The sequence below is a fragment of the Urocampus carinirostris genome, chromosome 7 (assembly GCF_059441175.1).
Source record: "Urocampus carinirostris isolate Australia breed hairy pipefish chromosome 7, RoL_Ucar_1.0, whole genome shotgun sequence".
NCBI lineage: Eukaryota > Metazoa > Chordata > Actinopteri > Syngnathiformes > Syngnathidae > Urocampus > Urocampus carinirostris.
This window is the reverse complement of record NC_142355.1, coordinates 22,036,658-22,059,253: the sequence shown is the minus strand read 5'-3', so window position 1 is coordinate 22,059,253 and position 22,596 is coordinate 22,036,658. Positions and strand designations below refer to the sequence as shown.

Sequence of the window (22,596 nt, the reverse complement as noted above, 5' to 3'; positions counted from 1 at the left end):
CCGGTTTCCTCCCACATTCCAAAAACATGCATTTCAGGTAAATTGGCTGGTCCAAGTGAGTAAATGAGACTGTCTGGCAACCATTCTAGGGTGTCCCCTGGCCACTGCCCAAAGATAGCTGGGATGGGCTCCAGCACCCCTGCAACCTTCCTGAGGATGAGCGGTGCAGAATATGATAAATGGATAATATTGCCGTTTTATCACACAAATGTTTTATGTACACTATCTTTTTTTACATTGCTGTCTCTTAGGGATTAGAGATAGAGACGGGGGTTCAAAAAGATTGGATACATTGAGAAAGGGAATTGTGAGAGACAGAACTGGATTAGTAGCGGAACTGAGCAAGCGTTTGGATGAGAGAGTACTTGGTTGGTTTGAACACATGGAGAGGATGGATGAGGAGAGAATGTTGAAGAAGATCTACAGAGCAGAAGTAAATGGAAGGAGACCAAGAGGAATGCCCCTCTTGACGTTGATAAACGGTGTTATGAGTGCACTGGAGGAAAGGGGTCTAAATGTAGTGGAAGCTAGAGCTCTTGTTGGTGATAGGAATGAGTGGATAGGTTTTGTAAACAGATAGTGGGATGCTTAGACGTGTTCTAAGGGATGGGCAGGTCGCCTGTATGATGCGGCAGGGGTAAACCAGTGAAAACTGGCGGGCCCTGCTGTTGAACAGAAGAGTGTGTTGTGTCACCCTGACCCGAGTGACATGGCCACTTTCTTGTGTACGGTTTCATCTGGAGGGACGACAGCCTTCAGGTGGATTGGCCGGTCCAAATTGTCCCTAGGTGTGAATGAGCGAGCGAGTTGTCTGTGTGCCCTGCGATTGGCTGGCAACCAGTTCAGGGTGTCCCCTGCCTACTGCCCGATGATTGCTGGAATGGGCTCCAGCACCCCCGCGACCCTACTCAGGATAAGCGGTTAAGCTAATGAGATGAGATGAGGTAATTTGACACCATCGTGTAGACGTTATAGAAAACTGCATTTAGCTTCCTGTCGGCAATCCAAGAAATATACGACAAATATATATATATATAAGTTCCTCCTCACCCATGGTGGAGTGCTGTCTGTATCATCCTCAAAATTGGGTCCTCTATTTTTACTCAAGGTCAAATTTGAGTTACTTTTGGAGGTTCCAAAATTAAGAGTCTGACTCGGACTCATTGAAACAGATCCTAAATTATTGGGGGAAAACTCTTTCGTTACAAAATCCTAAAGGTGGGGTGTGTTGATTGAAGTGTCCTTAAAAACAGTTCAAAGTCAAATATTTTTTCTACTAAATGTTAACGATGCTGAACTGAGTTCAATGAGCCCTAATGCTTGGTGTCTGTCTTCATGCTCGCCCTGCGTTTTTTCTTTTCTTTTTGTTGTGTAGTAATACTAAAGGCCTGTTTCAAGTACAGTCCAAACGCTAACCCAAACCTCAACAAAGGTGAAAAAAGAAGAGTATGAATAGGCAAGTGTAAAATGCATTGTAAAGGCCTTTGGGAGGTTTTCAGTGACTTGAAAAGCGCTATATGAAATGCAGTCCATTTACCATTATGATTCATAACATCCATCCATCCAATTTTTGAGCCACCCATCTAGGGTTGCGATGGTGCTGTAACCCATCCCAGCCATCTTGGGCAGTGGGCAGGAGACACCCTGAACTGGTTGGCAGCCAATCGCAGGACACACAGATAATTCATTTATGACATGCCCCACTGACTCTTCCTTCTAAAACTCTTCACACAATCCGGTGTCGTGCTTTTCCTATCAATTTTAACGTTTTGTTTAAGTTACAGTGTCCAATCCTTGATCTTGTCAATAATCAGGGTTGGGTAGGGTAACTTTAACTAGGTTACTTTCAATTACTTTTGGATTACTCAAATACCAAATATGCTTATAAAAAACAAAAGAAACTAAATATGAATAAGATGATGACTCACAAGAGGTGGTAAGCTTTCTCTCCTGGCTTTGATCTCTTTGATCCCCGGCAAAACTAACATAAAATGCGACAGAAACCAAATAAAAATAAATCCAAACAGCTTGCCAACATCATTTTTGCCGTTCCATGTATTCCGTTACTCCCCAAGCCTGCACAAAATTAAGTAATTTTATTTATATTTAGTTTCTTTTGTCTTTTATTCGCATATTTGGTATTAGAGTAATCCAAAAGTAATTGAAAGTAATCAAGTTAAAATAACCCTACCCAACCCTGTGAATAATACACCCTCTGGTGTTCTGCTTTTGCCTTCAACCCTTGTCCCATCATTGCGTTGCACTTTCCATCCCATAGGTGTTGCCATTTCTGATGCTTTGTCAAAAAACGAGTGACGTTTGAAATTTACGCGCTGTGATTGGCTAAACTCGTTATCCTCTACTCCAATTGGCCATCGTGGTTTATATGCGGAAGTAGTAACGCTTGTAAACAAATGCGACTACTGACTGTTTTAAGAGAAAATATAAGCCTAAAGAGTGTTTCAACAGCAATATGTTAATATGCAGACAGAAGAAGATGAAGCTCACCCCCCAAGCGACTTTGAGAAAGCTTCTGGGACTTTTTGCGTCCTCATTGGAGTTTCCGGGAGCGTAGCTGCCCTCAAACTTCCGGTTTTGGTCTCCGAACTAATTCGTCTCCCCATGGTTAGAGTTTACTTTTTTTGGGAAGGTCTTTTTGTCTGTTTGGTAGACCCGAGATTTTCAGTTTGCACGTCTGTTCCCGAGGCTTAGTTTAAAACAGTGTGCAGTTATATTGCAGAATGAAAGAGGAAAGAAACGCGCTGTCACAGACGAGTCCTACACACAGGGCTGGGGTATAAAAATGGCTTGACTTTTTGAAGCGCTGCATCCCCAAAAAACAATAACTGTCAACCTCAGCCAATTGCTTCCCCTATGAATGATCGTGATTTCCCTTATTAAGTACCTATTGACTCAAAGCAAAACAGACTTTGTAGAAACTAAAAACAAAATAATCTGTGGAAACATTCATTCATTCGTTATCTGCACGCTTATAATAATAATAATAATAATAATTTCCTTGTATTGTCATTCTGTGTAACAATGTACACAGAACGAAATGTCGATTGCACCTGACCCGTTGTAGCGAGCCGATGCAGCCGCAGCCAACAGAGGGCGCCGCCGACCACTTTTTAAGTCTTAGGAATGACTCAGTAGGGTCGCGGGGGGGTGCTGGAGTCCATCCCAGGCATTCTCGGGCAGTGGGCAGGGGACACCCTGAACTGGTTGCCATACAGTCGCAGGGCACACAGGGACAGACAATTCGCTCGCTCATTCACACCTAGGGACAATTTGGACCGGCCAATTAACCTGACACGCATGTTTTTAGAATGTGGGGGGAAACCCGGGGTGCTTAGGAGAACATGCAAACTCCACACAGGAGGTTCGATCTCATGACCTTAGAACTGTGCCGCACACGCGCTAACCACTGCCCCGCCGTACTGCCCTTTGTGGAATCAAGTTTATTATATTTAATAAATAACGTAAACATATCTTTCTGCATCTTAGTTCTTTACCCACTAGCAGGAAATTTCGTGTGCTTGTTATACATAACAGTAGGCTACAGAATTTGCAGTGTTCATCTGTAATACAGAAAGTTTTATTGTCACAGAAATGGTCACAAATCATTGAATTTGCAACAAAGATGTCAGAGTATCAATTCACATGGCTAAAAACTCTGACTGTTGGCATTCAAGAGAGGAAGGTAGAGTGGAACTTTGAACAGTAAATCCCTTTCATAATGGAAAGTGATCTTGCCCAAATGCACTTTTTAATTCAAATATGTGTGCCCCAAAAAATCTCTGGATTAATACAGCAACAATATTAGCAATCTACATTGACGTTGTCAGCTAGTGACCAAATTAAGCGAATTAGAGACAAAATGGGCAAGACGAAATCCATCCGTCCGTCCGTCCATCCATCCATTTTTTTGAGCCACCTATCTTCACGAGGGTAGCAATGGTGCTGTAACCTATCGAAGCCATTTGGGCAGTGGAAAGGGGACACCCTGAACTGGTTGAGAGACAGACAACTCACTTGCTCATTCATACCTAGGAAAATTTCGAACCAGCCAATTAACCTGACATACATGTGTTTGCAATGTGGGAGGAAACTGGAGTGCCCGGAAGAAACCCACACAGGCACAGGGAGAACATACAAACTTCGCATGCGGAGGCTGGTACATTGAATTGAACCCTGGACCTCCGCACCGTGGGGCTGCATGCTAACTACCTAGCCGTTGTGCTGCAAAACGAGATCAGTATTTACAAAAAAAAAAAAACCCTTTTTTTGTCCTACAGAAAATGTTATACAGCGTGTTGTACAATTTAAAATGATCAAAAAACATAAAATACAGGGAAAGCGTATACATTGACAGGTATATTAATCTGATGCACAGGCCAGCCCTAACACACACACAACTTTTTTCGTCTTGCTAACTCCAGTATTTGCTAAAAAAGTGTGTTTTTTTCCCTCCAGGTAGCTGTGAAAGTGGTGTCAACCGAGCATGCCATGCATTTCTACAACTCAGAGGAGTTGTCGGTTAAAGTCTACAGAGACAAAGATGAATGGGAGGTTAGTTTCCTATTCCACAACGTGTACTCTTCATTACACAAGGTAAACCTCTTTGCCCTGCTGTCCTCTGGTTGGCGCTACAGGTCAATTAAAACAACGACTAACAGGCTCAAAGACAGATTTATCCCCTCGGCCATCACCACCCTAAACAAGAGCAGAAGTCAAGTCACATTCATTTGTACAGCCCTTAATAACAAAGTGTCTCAAAGGGCTCCACAAACCACCCTTACAACATCCCTTGATCTGACACCTGCATGAAGAGAAGGGGAAGAAAAACTCAAAACTGTGCTTAAATATGTCTTGCCAATGTACAGAAAAATTGGTATTCATGTATTTTCCTCCACTTTTGAAAAGTTTAAACTTTGGTAGAAACTCAGAATAAGGAGCGAAAACATTAACGCATTTTGAACTTGTAAGCAGGACAGGGAAAATAGGCCTTCACATAAGAAAGTCCAACCTCTTCTAAAAGCCCTCCCCTGTGACCTTTCTTTCTATCACATATCCCAGGTTACAAAAGCAAAGAACAGTAACATGATTGGCTGATAGTGACAAAGACGCAATAGTCAAAACAACGAACAACAATGTGCAATAATAGTCTAAATAAAGAACGGACATCCTATGAAATCTCCTTCGCAGGTGTTCAATATATAGCAACATTGTGAAACATTATATGCAATGAGATTGAACATGGCACTCCAGGATAAACATAAAATATAAATTATAACAAAAGTGTAATGAAAAGAAGTGCAATAACATTTATCAGCAACATAACTCCCTAAATAAGTCATAAGGTATAGATTTTCAGTTTCATTTCGCACCAACAGCAAAAAAAAAAGTTTTCAGTTTTGTGTGGTCGTTTAGGGTGGTGATGGCCCTGGGGAAGAAGCTGTCTCTGAGCTTGGTTGTCCTTATTTTGAGGACAATAGTAAAAACAGAATCAATTTATCATCGAATTTTGGAATTATTTTGCCGCTAATTCTTACACTATTGTAGTGTTGCACTTAAAACTTAGGTCAGTCACCAAACACTACTTTGTAAATCATTGTTTCCAATTTATCCTGACATTATTTCCATCTCTTTTTTTCCTCTTTTACGCATTTATTACAGTTTTTCTGGACTTCCATGTCTAATCTTGTGGCAAACACTGTTCACTATGTTTTTACAAATAAAAATAAAAGCAATTGTAATTTTAAAATATCCGGCATGGTCATTGATAAATGAAATAAAGTGGATAAATATTGTGTATTATAATAGCTTATTAATAGTTAGATGCAATAGCAGTAGAACCTGTTCACACCCATGTTCAAATGTCACATTTTTGTGCTTATGGAAAAAAATATTTCTCAAAGGTCATTCCACTAATGTACACATAAACATCAACAAAATGATATTTGAATTGCTGGCTTAATTCTAATTCCAATGTGGATTTTTTTGGTTCCAGATGTGGAACCAGCGATCTGACCCAGTGCTTCACATTGAGCTCAGACGTTGGGCCGACCTTCTCGTCATCGCACCGTTAGATGCAAACACGCTTGGAAAGATCGCTAGCGGCATTTGTGACAACCTTTTGGTGAGAACAATTGGATATTGTATTTCTATGCCAATTTCAAACGACTAAGTGTGTTTTATTGGTAGACGTGTGTGGTGAGAGCCTGGGATCCCAGTCGCCCTCTTCTCTTCTGCCCCGCGATGAACACTGCAATGTGGCAACATCCCATCACAGCACAGCAAGTGGAGAAGCTCAAAGAGTTTGGATACGTGGAAATCCCCTGCATTGCCAAGAAGCTTGTATGTGGGGACAAAGGTAAGTGTACAACCACAAAAACTAAATGCAAACTCATTAAACTGGGACTGAGACTGGATGTCATTTTTTTTGACAACCTCTAAGCGAGTGCACAAGACTGTGAAAAATATGTAGTCTATGTATACTAAAATGGGTATTCATATCTTCTTTATCACCTTATTTGGGAATTTTGTTTCTGATCAAGGTTATAGCACTATTTTTATTGCTATTTTGTTATGTTGCATTTACAACTTAGGCCAGCCTCCAAGTACTTCATTGTCAATACCTTTGCCTACTAATTGTGAACATTCTTTTTATCTAATTGTTCTCTTTCAAGTCTTCATTTTTCTTCTTATTGTTTTTATCCTGGAGTGACATGTCTAATCTCATTAAAACAATGTTCACTTAATTGTCATCATGTACAGTAAAGACAATTGTAATTTAATACTTAAATGCTAATTTGATACTTTTGATGCTAAATAGAATTGTCCTATTTTTTCCCCCTTTAAGTTGTTAATTAAGCTGTTCCAAGTAAACCCCATTCATTTTTTTTCCATACATGTTTTTATTATCTATATTTAAGCATTAACCTGTAATTTTGACGTTTGTTTTTTCATACACCATTATTCCCAATTTTCCATCTCATCTCTCTTCCTTTTTACACCAATATTTAAAAGTAGAAGCTCAAACTAACGTAAAGATAAGTTTTATTTGTAATTTCTACACCCTATTCAAACTGTAATCGTATGAATATTTCTTTTTCTCTCCTACAAAAACAAAATACGATAAACAGTTACGTAAAGAGCTGTACCATTTTTTAATGTATTTAACAGTTTAAACTGTCGTTGTTACCCAATTCAATGTACAGTAAAATTCGGATTATAAGACGCGACTTTTCCCCCAAGCTTTTAACCCGGCGGCTTATGCATCGATGCGGCCATTATATCCATTTTTTTCTAACAGCCGCCAAGGGTGCCCAAGTAGTAAAAGTAAGGGTGGGACACGTGGAATATATGTGTTGAGGAAGACGCAAGTTTAATGTGACTTTGCTCTTTGTGTCTGAATAAAACTATCATGAACAGACCCTCGTCATGGAAAAGGTGTCGATCGAAAAGGAAGCACTAACTAGCATGTTGTGAATAATTTTACGAGTCTGTCTTTCTCGTAAACGGAAATAATTTGGAGAAAGGAACGTATTACAAGAAGCAACGTCGAAGCAGAAATGTTTCAGGCGGATTTCTATTTACAGTATCTATCGGCATTATCGTCTGTTTTAGAATGAATATTTTACACGGTTGGATTCTATGGATAGTCCTTAATGTAACAAAGCAATTTTCTCGGACATTCAAAGAAATTGAAAATGACCTAGAGGACGTAATGGTGAGTTACGCCGGCCTTATAGTTTTTTAGTATATTGTTTCAGACTGATGTTGATGATTCTCTGATAAGTACAATTAAAAATGGTAATCCTATCTTGAATCATAAGAGTTGAAGCTTCCCAATGTTTTTGTGGCATGACGTATTTGAGTGACTGGTGACATCGTACAGACACGTATTTGTTTATCAAAAGTCCGGCAGCCCACCGGCAGGCCGTCAGAACGTTAAAGACTTAAGGTACCGTGTATTGTTAAAACTCTTTCTGTGTGCTGTCTTTCTTTATGAATATCTCATGTTTCAATGTGGACACATGCGTGTTATAGTCAGTCGGGCTTATGTATGTACAAAATGTTTTTTCCTTTAAAAATGTACTAGTTCTAATTTTACGGTACATTCCAAAATAAAGTTTGGGAGATTACATTCTAAATGTTTTTTTTTTTACCATAACATCGTGTACCAGATAATTTGAAGTCTAAAAAAGGATGGATTTTGCTTTCAGATTTATTTTCTATGAATGTGATATTTATTTAAAATATTTTGGAGGGTTGAGTTTTCTTGTAGAGTTGAGTAGAATTGCCTTTTGTGTTACCGTACAGAAGTACAACGGGATTGGAGAGCTTCTCATTTCAGTAGAAGAGTAAGACAGAGGTCAAAAGAAACTGTAAAAAGATAAAAGGCCTCAAGTTATACTCTACAGAGTAGCTTAGCTCAAAGAAATGCAAATTTGCACAGCGCTGATGGGCAAGTTTGAACAATGATGAGAACACATTCTATAATAGTGTAATTTGTAATGTATTTATTGCAGGCAAAGGTGCCATGGCAGAAGTATCGACGATCATCAGCGTTATTAAGCAGCACCTTCAGCAAACCAGTGAGCCGTCCCCCCAAACATGAAAGGCAGGCTATGCTTTTCAAAGAGGGACCTTTGTGTAACCTACACGTGAACATTATTTTGACTATTATGGATTACATTTTGAAATATCCGACTCAACTAATTTATTATCTAATTTACTGACATCAAAGAGATATTTTTCTATGTCAGATATGATCATGTATCAGTTTTTTCATTTTTAGACAAACTATAAGAGACATAACTGATTTGCAGCCCCCAAAATACGTACTCACATACTATAGAGTCCGTAAACTGTTTCACATTTTTGTAGGAAACACCTTAAATGGTTTGCAAGGCCAAGTTGGTGTGTAAATGAGGTAGTCCCTTTATCAACCAAGTCTCCCACTCATTAGCCCACAGAGGAACATTGCTGATTTCAATTACACAAGTGCGGAGTACCGTGCATGCCAAGGGACGGCAGAACAACATGCACGTAACGTTCTTTAAACACAAGTATTGCTAAAACCTCTACAATTTATGAATAAAGGAAAGTTGATCACAAAGCTGTCTTTTGAACTCAATACCCGAACGCTTCCTGTCAAAAGTTGCTTTCTCCTGATTATTTTGTGCCTTTAGTGCTCAACTTTGGCCTTTTAAAACCAATCAGTTAGTTATGAATCATTTTATGCTTCTCAACCACCCAAAAAACAGGGATTCTTAAACCTTTTGAATCTCATGGACAAAAGCTTAATTTCCTTTCTTTAAAAGTTGTTATTATGAGCGTCTTATGCAAGAAACTTGTTTAGCAACATTTATCACCTCACACAAGCTAATTAATGCTCAGTGCAATTATATTCGTTCGCTGCTGTTAAAAGCATACGAAAATAAATTATTTGATTCATGCTGTGCAGAAAAGTGATTGCATTTGATACCAGGAAATACGCGCTAAGAAGATGTTCACACAGTCCACTCTCAATTGGATGAACAAAATTAGTTCAAATTAGATCAATTTTCGATCAAGTAATATGTTGTGGTCTATAGTATCATGGCAGCACTGAGATCCAGCAGCAGTAGCAGAATTGACGAGGCGCCGGAATCTATTGTTAAGTGGAGATTACTGGTTACTTTAGTCAGGGCTGTCTCAGTAGAGTGATTTGCTCTGAATGCTCTTTGGACAGATTCAAAGAGATTTATTTTCAGACATAATGTTGTTCAGCTGCTGCGCAACAACATTTTCAAGTATTTTTGCAAATAATTGTAAATTTGAGGTTTAAGGTTGGTCCGCTTAAGAATAGGTTTAATGACAGCAGATTTGATGGCTACTGGAACAATACCTGAGGAGAGCAATATATTTCTAATATTGAAAATTGATAGTCCTAGAATCCCAAACAGATCTTTCATCAGGGAAGCAGGAAACGTGTCAAGCAGGGAAGTAGTTCGTTTGGCCCCACTGATTATCACGGGACACATTATTAAAACCGGAAAACATTTCTGAAAAGCCGCCAACACAGACTTGATCCAAAACCTCTGGATCTCTAAGGTAGGACAAAGTTGCAGAATGTTCATTAAAAATGTATTTCCAGATGAGTTGAATCTTTTTATTAAAACAATACCATAAAGTATTGGGCAGAATTGGTAGAACTATTAGGGTTAAGTTTCTGTCTAGTAATTGTTGCCATTGTGTCGAACAAAAATTTTGTAATATTTTTATGCACAGCAATAATCTTAGAGAAAAACGAATGTTTTAGCTGAGACAAGGGCTACTTTATAATTCAGCGTGCTGTCACACCAGTCTTGTCGAAAAACCTCAAGTTGTGTAATATTTTGATATATTATTCATTTGCCCGTCCCTAAAAAATGGACAGAAGTTCATACATGGATTTATGTCCCTACAGAGTACTGTGCTTAATTAGTTTCAGATTCACATTTTTTTTCTTTACGAATTATTATTATTTTAAATAAAACTGTACCAGTATGTATTGTTTATAGTCATTTGCCACATAATTAAATCATGCTAAATTTAAGAATAAATGAATAATTATCTGATTATTCGACTAATCGCTTCAATAGTCGGTGACCAGTCGACCATTAAAATAGTCATGAGTTGCAGCCCTCCTGTGACCCTAGTAAGGATAAATGGCGCAGAAAATGAATGGACGGATAGTTAATAATAATAATAATAATAATAATTTCCTTTGTATTGTCATTCTTTGTAACAATGTACACAGAACGAAATGTCGATACACCTGACCCGTTGTAGCGAGTCGGTGCAGCCGCAGCCAGAGGGCACCGCCATTATACCAATTAGGTATGTCTCGGCCGAGGCGCGAACCAGCGACCTCCCAGTCTCAAAGCCGGCACACTACCATCTAGGCTGCAGCCCTACTTAAAATATACGCTGCCATTTACAGTAAACAATATCTAAATTTGACTCTAGTATATTTATATCCTGTGGACACAAGATACTAGTATTCAAATGTTATTGTTTTTTCATGTTCAGTTTTTTATCCCTTTGATTTGTGTTGTTGTCCATGTCAATATTTGTGCAAGATTGTGAGTGTGTGTATGTGTTTGAGTGTTGTGCTGCGTGTCGCCTGATGTAACTTCAACAAACGATGGGCTCATGTATTCTAAGGGGATTTGCACAGCCTAGTTTCATCAGCCGTGATATCCTGAGAGAGCGCCTCCTCCTGTGTTGTTGTGCGTACACAAAACTCTCCCAACAGACTTAAGACCGCCCTTTTTTGACATTTAAGAATTTTGCAAATACATAACCGGAGATAATTCTTGTATTTCCTTGATGAAACCTGTAAGCATGCATTGTTTTACGGACCAAAACCAAATAATGCCTTCATCTGGAGCTTTAATGATTCACTCCAACTGATGGAAAACAGGGGGATGGTTCAAAGTTTACCAAGTGAAGGGATTCTTTTCTAAGAGATATTTGTCCTCAGCTATGAGGTTGCAGACCTCATGTTTAGAAAACAAACATGTCGGGCAGTGGAGTATACTTTCATATGTGACAGCTATGAATCCAAATCGGAGATTTGAAAACACGTTACAGTCGCTTAGGAGCAGACCCTTCTTCCCCTAAATGGGCTATCAGAATCTAATGATAAGTATGGACTTGTCTGACTTCAAGGTGAGCAACAATAAATCTCATTATCCTGAGAGGGAAGGTAAATCTAAAATAGATACTCAGGAGGAGACCCAAAAAAGTGGTCTGTTGTAAAAGTAGTTATCAATCTCTCCCCTTCCTTGTGTTAGACCTCAGTGTGGTCTCAGCCATACTTATGATCTTCAATAAAATCTTCTTCCAATCTGACTACACTGAGTCACTGAGCCTTCTTGCATCACCAGCCAGCGTGTCCGGTCAACCCCCTCACGCTCATCAACAATACATAACAGCAGATTGTTGTCTGTCACTTAAGGCCTCATGACGCCTTATGTTTCTCGGCCTCAGGCTCTGTTGCTAGGGTAATGGGAAGCGCCAAGCCATTCCGCTGGGAAAAAAGCCAAGCTTCACCTATTCCAGAGAAGTTTCTTCAAAACAACTGTGACAAGCCCGAGGACTGTAATTACAGTGAATTCAGACCAACCAAGATTGTCTTTGTCACTCGTGAGGGGCACCCGAGCAACCCACTAAAGTGGGCGCTCTCCAAAACTGCTCAAGTGCTATCCCCCCTCGTAAGCCTTTTATTGCAGTGCCAGCGTAAACACGTCACAATAGAGAGTTTGCAGACGCAGCTGCATTAACTGTCAGTCTAGTATCATTTTCGCCAAAGTAAACAGACAACATCTTGTTTCAACCGGAGATCTGACTGTGTGAGTGTATATCACATGCTTTACACAAGATTTACGCATTAACTTCAATAGTGATGAATTCTTTCACAACCAATGAGGTCGCAAAGACTGATGATAGCAAGATCATAGTCTAGAACAAAGTGTCCAAGTCCTCTTGGGGTTAAAATGAAAATCCAATTAATGGATAACGAGGAGCAGGAATGATGCAAGTGCAGCTTGGTGTGATCTCATCCTGAGGGTAAATAAACTTAAGTGATAGAATTTATAATCTCTGTCAAATAGACTATAACTTTATATGATCAGAAATGTCATTTGAATTGAGTAAATATTTCCACCTTCAGACCATGAGCAATCAAAGATATCAATAGAGATAAATGTCTCCTTTGATTTAAGATGTAACATCTCTTGTTTGTATAATACTAGCACAACTGTGTTAGTAGATTAGTATTCTGAACTGCTTGAAATATTTTAAGTGTAATGTACCATGAATGCAATGTATTATTCATATAAAACAATTCGCCCTGGTGCAGTTAGAGAAGTGTAAATGTGGACACAAAATAATAAATCAGAAAGGATTTATTCATGAAAAATGACTCTGCACCAAAAAGTCAACAGAAAAAAAAATTTTTTTTCATGTGATTTTCAGAGTTAAACAACTACTTTAAAGAAGGCTGGATGACTTGTCCTAGTTCCATAGTGTTGGAAATCAAACCAACTGTACAAAACATAAAAGACAATGGAGGGTTTTTAATCACTCATGCATAGATCACTCGACTGTGGCACAGTTCTGAGGTCATGGGTTCAAATCCAGTTACAGGACTTCCGGTGCGGGGTTTGCATGTTCTCCCCGTGCTTGCGTGGGTTTCCTACGGGACAACACAACCCAGAGAGTTAAGAGACAATTCATACAATGAAAATGAGGAAACAAGAGAAACAGTGACTCATATAAAATATATAACAAAGGACATTTAGATACATCTGATTCAATCTATCTAATATAAATGTATTTATAAATCCCAATGTGTGTGTCTGTGTAGACACACACATTGGGATTTGTTTGTAAGTTGCTCCAGTGCTATATTTTGTATGGAACGAATGTTTAAGATTTATATAAGTATATTTAAGGCTTGTATAAGTAACCTGTATTGTTTTGAAACTGAAAAATAAAGGTTCAATAAAATAATATGCTCAATAACGTTACAAAGCAGGCTGAATGATAAAGCATAATACTGAGAAACAAAGCTACACATTAGGCGTTGGTATGCGAAGCACTTTGAGACTCTTTGTGATTAAGGGCTATACAGATAAACATGTCTTGACTATAAAGATAAATAAAGTTAAGTTCAACTTACTTTTGGAGGAGTTAGGCGACTTCCTCCTCCGTGGTTAAAAAGTGGACGAAAAAAAAAGTGATCCAACCATTTTCTAAACTGCAACAAGTTTTCTTATTCCATTTTCATTTCAAAAGAAGCGGCTCGCCTCTTCTTTACACTGCACACCAACCATATCGAATGGATGCACGAGATATTAAACAATAAAAACGTCAAAGTTCTTAGCGTGCTATAGATACAGTGCCATACCTGTCAACCTCCATGGCTCCATGCCCTTACAAAATGTAGTATTTTCCCTTACAAAATACAAAATAATCTTACACCATATTTTTTTTCAAAAGTGTTTATTTATGTAGTTTAACATGTTATATTGTACATGTGTTTTGTTATATCATATACATTCATTTTCTGCATTAAATTATTGCTGGTAATTTACTGATTAAAGGGATAACCACAAACCTGTCTTTTATACTTACTTTTTTTTCTTAGCTTCTTTATACAACAATAATGATTCGTAATATAATGCATCAAAGCAAGTGAGCCGTCAGCACTGTTAAAATGTTCAAATGGAGTATAAGAAAGTATGATGTACTTATCAAGTCATACCCATTAAAAGAATGCAATGTATGCTGATACAATAAATATCAAGTAGTTACCTTTGGCATAAGAAGGAACACAATGTGAATTAATTTAAAAAAAAACGTATCTCGTAGTAACGTATTAAACCTCATTTTAGATACTTTGATAGAGGCCCTCAATAAAAGCCCACATCCATTGAGTCCATTTGATAGAGCTTGAACATAAGATTAGGAGCAGGTGTAACCAGGGTTGGAATACCCATCCATCCATTATCTGCACTGCTAATCCTCAGTAGGGTCGCGGGGGTGCTGGAGCCCATCCAAACAATCATCGGGCAGTGGGCAGGGGACACCCTCAACTGGTTGCCTGCCAGTCGCAGGGCACACAGAAACAACTCACTCGCTCATTTACACCTAGGGACAATTTGGACCGGCCAATTCACTTTTTGGAACGTGGGAGGAAACCGGAGTTCCCAGAGGAAACCCAAGCAAGCACGCGGAGAACATGCAAACTCCACACAGGAAGGTTGGATCTAATGACCTCAGAACTGTGCCGCACACACGCTAACAACTGCGCCGCCGTGCTGCCCGGTTGGAATACCCAATAGTGGGTTTTTCCATGCCCAATTGTTGTTTTTCCCACATTCCTAATCATCCTTGAATTTGCCACATGACACAACACCTGATTTAAATTAGTCAATCACCAGTCAGCTGACCACTATATGAGCTGCTGTAGGTTCCTAAAATGCTTGGGAGAGAGCAAGGAATAGAAGCTGTAGGTCAGTCTTGAGTATGTTCTGAATTTGAGCCCTAATACTTGATTTAACACTTGAATAATCTTTTAGACTTTCAACAATCCCTTTACTTTGAAACCTGTTTGTATGCCTGATGACCAATGGAACTGGTGAGTTTGAATCGTTAGTAGTAGCATTAGCCATAATGCTAATTTTAACATGTACTCTTTTAATACTATTTTTGTCTACAGATACAGCTTCTGTAAAAAAAAAAAAAACAATTATGCTAACATGTGTTTGTACATTTTAATGTACAATCTTGTTTGTTTTTTCCAATATGTTTGCGATGCTAGTGTTAGCATTTTATTAGCAGAAGCTTGAATATTGTTTGTAATACTTTGTAAAAGGTGACAATTATTTCAAACTTGATAATTTAATAACTCTTATGGAGAGAATTTTAAGCTGCAGTCTTGGAGAGGTAGAGGTGCAGTTTGGAAGCCTCTGCGGTGCATCTCTGCTTTTTGCAGATGATGTGGTGCTGTTGGCTTTTTTTTAAGCCGTGATCTTCAGCTCTCAGTAGAACAGCTCCGAGCAGAGTCTGAACCGACAAGGATGGAGATCAGCACCTCCAAGTCTGAGACGATGGTTCTCAGCTGGAAAAGGGTAGCATGCTTTTTCCGGTTTGGGGATGAGATTCTGCCCCATGTGGAGGAGTTAAAGTGTCTTGGTATTGTTCACTAGTAAGTGTAGGACAAAGTTGGATATGGATCGATGCAGCTTCTGCCTACATACGGACCCTTTATAAATATTTTGTGGTGATGGAGCTGAGCTTAAAGGCAAAGCTCTTGATTTACAGGTCGATCTATGTTCCAACCCCACCCTCTTATGGACATGAAATGTGGTTCATGACTGAAAGAACAAGATGCCAGTTACAAGCGGCTGAAAGGAGTTTCCTCTGCAGGGTTGCTGGGCTCTCCCTTACGGATGGGGTGATTAGCCCTGTGATCCAGGAGGAACTCTGTTTGGAGCTGCTGCTCATCTGCATTGAGAGGAGCCAGCTGAGGGGTCCCGGGCATCTGATAAGGATGCTTCCCTAAGGTGGGATGTGCCAGGACACGTTGGCGAGTGTTTAGCCTGGTCTCTGACCACCTTGGGAACCTGTCTGATGAGCTGGAAAAAGTGGCTGGGAAAAGTGAGGTCTGGGCCTCCCTTCTTAGCCTGCTGACCCCAGATAAACAGACAATGATTGATGGATAGGCTTTATAAAAGGATTATCTGGTCCCTTTAGGCCAGGTGCCCAACTGCCTCACCATAGTTGTGGATGATGAGCTGAGGAGTAAGGCAAAGAGTCTAAAGATATCCATTCTGTCGACTTCCCATCAACCCTGTTCTTGTGGGATGCGCCAAAGGCTGTCACTTATCATCCCAAACTCTCAAACATTGACACTCACCAATTTTTCTCAGAACAAATGCTCTATGGGCATTATTCATTTAAACCCATAAACTGAAGGACACTGGAGCTTGTTGTTCATGAACTCCAACCGGGAGATGCTGTCATTTGAGTTTTGTTCGACCTGGACTTGTGCGTACTGTTCTTTAATGCAGTTTGAAATTAAATGAAATTATCTGCATTTATATAGCGCTTTTCAAGTCAAGACTTCCCAAAGCGCTTTACAGTGTGCTTCATTTTCCCAATAGCGGCCATGTAAGGCGCTAACCTGCATATTGGGGGTATTAGGGGTTCAGTGTCTTACTCGAGGACACTTCGACATGTAACACGGAGGAGCCGGGATTCGAACTGCGATCTCTTGATCCCAAGACGAGCGCTCCAACTCCTGAGCCACTTCCGCCCCCAAGTTTATAAACTTTTCAGGGGGGTTTGTAGTTTTCATTATGCAATTTCAATCATTTTTTGCACAAATTGAAATACTTGTCCTGTGTCTTTATCTACTGTTTTCCTGATTTAGATTTTCGATGCTTCGGTACATGCTTTAGTAACATTTTGAAATCCATTGTAGCATTCCCGCAGTGCAATGGTTGGCATATTTGCCTGACATGTGAAAGGTCCTCGATTCAAGACAGTGTGGAAACATTTCTTGGGCTGGAGAAGGGTGTCACCGGGCTGCGCTTGTCCACGACACATCACAGGAAATGGTGCCCCTACGACCCCAGTGGTTAAGGGATCCATGTGGCTTTTAAAAGCAGTTTTAGTGGGCCGCGTGTGTGTGTGTGTGCGTGTGTGTGTGTATGTATATGTGTATGTATATACCGCTTTCAATTGCAATATATTTTCATTGGCTCAATGTAAATAAGTGCAAAAGTTTTTTGTTTTTTGCTAGGTCCTTGAAGTCAGACAAATAGAAAACCAGTGATTCAAACGAGTTAAACGACCTTTGAAAAGTAAACCCCGCCTATTAATTACAGATATCTTTCATATTGTCCACCCCTTCTCCTTTTGTCTTCCCTAAACTGCCTTCATTCCCCCTCGCACTGAGCGCGTGGGCATCCGCAGGGCGCGGGAAAGTCATTTGGAGCAGACGAACCACCCCAGGACTCGTTTATCACTTTTGTTCCCACACAATATCTTTTGAGGATCTTATTTTTCCGGTTTTAAACAGGAATTGCCACCACTATTTTTACTCTCTCCTTCCTCCTTTTTCTCTTTCATATTTTGGATTTACAGCACGTGAAGTTTCTTGGTGTCGAAAGTGCCGCGTGACATCTCAAATTTGAGGTAACTAACTTTGTTGACGTTTTGCGAAGGATGACAGTAAGATGGAAGACATATGATGTTGTTTTAAGGTTAATATTTCTGTTTGCTATCCCTGCTCACGCGTGTATACGTTATCGCGATTTCCAAGTGTTGACATTGATAAAAAATGCAAATTTCACGTAAGTTTTGCGTCATGACAAGACTTCATGTAAACTCCCCAAGAAAGCACGAGAAAAAATGTAAACAAAAGAAAAAAAAAACACATTCATCAATCCACTCTATCCCTGCAACGCGATTTTTGCGCAACGTATTTATAAAGTTGAACTGGTTCCATCGCCACTGATGTAAAATAAGTGTCACGTGAGAGGCTGCAAACTGCAAAGCTTCGTGCCACAATACGCGTCTTTAATACTTAAATTCTAAGAATAAAGGCTTTATTGGTATATGCACTATTCTTTTTCTTTCACTAACTATGCGCTTTAACAGCACTACGTTGTAAAGATGTGTTCTGCCTTTTATCCGGATACTCTTTTATCTTGTCTCTTTAAAGTCTTGATTACATGATTACTCTGGGGAGCCATGTCCAATCTTGTTGGATGCAATGTTTTAGAACGTTGATATGAACTTTGTTAAATCAGACACGCATTACTTCGTTATTAGTTCTTAAATGAGTTTATAAGAGGGTGGATACATCATTTTTCAATATTGAGGTGCAATGGCGTGTGGTAAGGTGCCTGTCTAGTGAGTTAGTCATTTTTAGAAATGAATAAACTTGCACCTTATTTGACAGGCAGAGGAATACCTCATATAAACTGTAGCATAAGAAAAGCTAGCTGTTGGCTTGTGTAGACCTATTGTACATGAATTATATCCTATTTTATTATAAATGGATGTTTGCAACGCAAACTACAAGTTCAAACTAATTTCAGGAAGTTCAAGCAAAAGAACAAAGTTCAGTCTGATATCATGAAACCACAAAACTAAAGTGTGACCAAGGGTTGGAGGAATTTTCAAAAAAGGCTGTTAAAAACAGGATAAGCTGCAAACTGAAACTTTGAGAATAGGCTGATAACACAATGTGCGAACGGTGGCAAGCAGAATACTGAAGTTGTGTTTTCCTGTTGACCTATACAACGCCTTAAAAACGTATAAAAAAATATTTCTTCAAAATGTCAGAGAGAAACTATTGCTATGATTGTTCGATTGAAGACACGTATTGTGCGGTGGCTTTCAGAATATATTCTGCCAATAACTTCTCGAAGCAGCCTCTTAATTTACCAACATTCTCCTTACATCAAAATTCAACAAACACGCGAACATGATCATTTCTTATTCGGTGACCCCGGCACATGAACTTTGGGCTGAGGTGGTGGTTGGCAGACAGAACATCCGATCCAAATAATAGAAGGTAAGGGGAAATGTATCCTCTTATTTGATCTACCTGTCGACTACCCCGAAGCAAATTTTCATTTCTTGAATTTGTGACTAAAAATGTAAGAAGAGCTGAATGAATCTAGATGGACAAAAATCAGACTATGGTTGCATATGAATAACCTATATTTTATGTTGATAATATGTGTATTATTTCCCCTCATGTTGGTTTTAGATGAGGGGATGGTGTCATAATAGTCTGTAGTTTACAATAGTCTTTGATCTGTGCAGCCCTTCACTTGGTTGGTTTCTTTTCATTGGAATCATAGGGACTAAATGTCCGTCAGTTTGTTTTTTTGCCCAAAACAAAATTATATTGCATGTTTTTTGTTTATTCGTTAATAATAAAGGTAGACTTTGTTCCAATTTTGGAAACCTAGAAGTTAGAATTCTTTAACTTTGTCATTGTGTTTTGTTATTGAGGGATTTTTGAGATTCCAGAAGGAAATGTTGACTTGGTTCTCTGCGTAATCATAGAAGTTCGAAAACCTTGGTTTTTGGGTGTTGAGAAGTTTTGAGGTTCCAGAATTTAGTTTTCAAGCGTTAAGTTGGAAAAAGTAGCCTGGAAGGAAGAATAAAGGATGTCATAAAGAGGAAGCAAGTTTACAAAGAGGAAGTATTTTTGCGGTTTTGCAAGAAAATAACCACACCTTAGGAAATTGAGGAGCGGACGCGCTCGCTCGGCAGTAAAACCAAGCGCTTTGAAGTATTAAACAAATGTGTAATTGTGGTACCACATAAAAATTGTATAATGGAGGGAAATGTTGATCACGATACAGAATGGTTTGTTTTACGCATTATTCTAGATTATGGTCAAAACATACTGCTTGGGAACAAATAAAGATTGATTTTGTTTGAGGACTGAGGGGAAGAAGGAGGAATTGCGTATTCAGGTGTAAATGTTCTGAGTATGGCTGGTTTCTTGCGTTGTCGACTGAAGCATGTTTGGTTTCGCTTATGAAGTAGAGAAAGCTTGACTGAGGATGCTGGCTATGTGTTGCACATTAAAACAGTGGAGACAAAATGTGAGAAATTGCAGCACAGTTGTCTCCTACGCCGTCAACGTACTGTAATAAGTCAGGCTTAATGACTGGGACCAGTAAATCCTTTCACCTGACACACTGTATTCGGATGTTTAATAATATACAGGCTCCAGAAATGTCTGTATATGAGGGAACTCTAGACGTAGACTTGGATGATGATGATGATGTTGCAAAAGATGTCCATGCCCACATGAGACGCTGTTTCATGCTGAAGACAGTTTGGCAGCAGGCGTAACAGCCTCTGTGAAAATATTGAAAGGAAAATGGGACACATTTCGAAATACGCAAGGGGACTCACGTGTTAAATTAAATCAAACAGGGGCATTCATTGTATAACTAAGGAGACACCCTGAAGTGCCTGTTGATTTGAGAGAAATTGACAGCAAAAGCTACTTGCTTTGAGGGAGCGCCTCATGCAGAATTAATGGAACTAACGCGCCGCTTGAAAGAGGAACAAAATGAACAAAGCCAGCGACAACGGGAAACCGTTGCGGAGGGGGAGTGCAAGGTGTGCTCCCTGATGTGTTGGCGAACAGCTATCATATTGCATTTTTGCAGAATGAGATTGCTGAATTAAAATGTCATATGCAAACTGCGACAGGAACACTCAAGGAAACTGATTTGACGGGATCTTTCTCTACTTCACAACATCCGGTGACTTGCTCTCACACCAAGTTGACCCGTCTCAGGCACCACTGCCATGATTATAAGCCACTTTCACTGTCTAACTTGAGTCTACAAATGCAAAAACTTCCTTCAATGCAGGCCGGTGGGGAGACAATGATGAAGAATTCTGGTCCAGGTAACATAATGGATAGGGAAGAAGGATCGTGGATTCTGATCTTGTCCTTCGCGTGTTTGTTGAATGAAGAGGCTGGAGATGAACTGCTTCTCGAAGTTTTTAAAGGCAGAATATATTCTGGAGACCACCACAATACAAGTCTTCAATATGACAGTCTTGGCAATAATTTTTGACAAGATTTTAAAATATTTTTTTAGGTGTTTTATAGGGCCACAGGAAACCACATCTTCAGTTTTCTGCTTTTCACCGTTTGCACATTTTGTTTTATCAGGTAATTCTCAATTCACTTGCTAAAGCTATCCCTAATTCTATTGTTTGGGGTAAAAGGTTTTTTAAAAAGGGCTGATGCAAAACAGTTCGACACTCACGATGTTTACTGGTACAGTATTCCATAACATAGCCGTCAAAATCGTATTCTTCTGTTTTTGACCAGAACAGCTTTGATGAATCTCCATTAAAAGGCTCACTTTCAGAGTCACTTTCCGTAAGAGTGAACAGTACAGGCAGAAACATTATACCAAGCATCGTCAATCTATTCTTCTTACTATAATTCGTTGGAAGTTTCCGCACCACCGTAGTCATGGTCAGGGTGGAAAAAATGACAGTTTCATTGATTGAAAGCACTGAGATGACAAGAACTTTCAAATTGCTAACTACACTACAGCGTTAGCATTCACGAGTTATTCCGCAATTATTGCATTGTGTGTGACATACTGAGCTCTCTTCTGCTGGTGGGAAACGAGGGAAAAGGCATAAAAGTCACCCTTAGCAGTAAGATGGTGGACAATCATGTTAGTTCCCTCTTTGGTGAGACTCTTGTGTATAATAAATACAAATGTATTGATTAACCTGTTTTTAAATCAATATGTGTTAATATGATAGCTCATGAATTTGTGCTTATTCTTTAAAATAGATATGGTTTGTAATAATTCATGATTTTTTTAACTAGTAGAAGACTTTAAATACTACACTGTCCCTTTAAGCCCAGTATACATTACAATCAGAATGCTGTAAACGTTTTAAGCTCTCTATTGCTATGCGACTTTTTACAAAGCTGTATGGAGTTTACATGACCAGGTTGCACTCCAAATAGACAAAAGTAATTATATCATTACGAGGAATATAAATGCTTGTAATCCTATAGCATGGCTTTAATATTTTTGCTATGAGGCCAATATGTTATTTTTGTTGAAGTGGGATTCCAGTGTTCTGAACATTTCGACCTTCAGTTAACTTGTAATTGATTAAGGCTAGGTTCACACTGCAGAGCTCAATCCTCAATTCCAATTTTTGGTTGAAATTTGATGTTTTTGTGAGGTCGTTCACGTTTCCAACTAAATGCAACTTGTGTGTTATGTGATCTCCTATGTGTACACCACAAGTTAAGCTAAAATCCTATTTTCCTGCAGTGCGAACCTAGCCAAAGAGGCCCCTTCAGGCGTTACTCATATCGTTCCCTATTTGCCATGTACAGTATGATACACACGTGATAAGTTTATCAAAGCTTCATGTGACTTTGGGTGAAAACTCGAATGTGAAAATTCTAAAAACATTTATTTGCTTGAATGAATAGGATAATCACAAGTAAGTGACCTG

The 22,596-nt window shown here is 39.2% G+C and overlaps 1 protein-coding gene across 2 annotated transcripts; it reads left to right on the top strand.

Moving 5' to 3' along the window:
- The first annotated feature begins 2,383 nt into the window (after window positions 1-2,383).
- On the top strand, window positions 2,384-9,127 carry ppcdc (phosphopantothenoylcysteine decarboxylase). Of its 2 annotated transcripts, none has more exons than XM_088339313.1 (5): window positions 2,384-2,625; window positions 4,477-4,572; window positions 6,014-6,142; window positions 6,208-6,376; window positions 8,538-9,127. In XM_088339313.1, the coding sequence occupies exons 1-5, from the start codon at window positions 2,482-2,484 to the stop codon at window positions 8,624-8,626; spliced, it is 627 nt and encodes a 208-aa protein (XP_088195439.1). In that variant the 5' UTR covers window positions 2,384-2,481; the 3' UTR covers window positions 8,627-9,127. The 2 variants fall into 2 exon arrangements, with proteins under 2 accessions (XP_088195439.1, XP_088195438.1); XM_088339312.1 differs by having other exon boundaries at window positions 4,477-4,614.
- The last annotated feature ends 13,469 nt before the right edge of the window (window positions 9,128-22,596 follow it).

Coding starts and splice junctions, on each gene's coding strand:
- ppcdc (XM_088339312.1), top strand. CDS start 2,482: ATGCAGACAGAAGAAGATGAAGCTCACCCCCCAAGCGACTTTGAGAAA. Junction 2,626..4,476: donor AACTAATTCGTCTCCCCATG/GTTAGAGTTTAC, acceptor TTTTCCCTCCAG/GTAGCTGTGAAAGTGGTGTC. Junction 4,615..6,013: donor TGTACTCTTCATTACACAAG/GTAAACCTCTTT, acceptor TTTTGGTTCCAG/ATGTGGAACCAGCGATCTGA.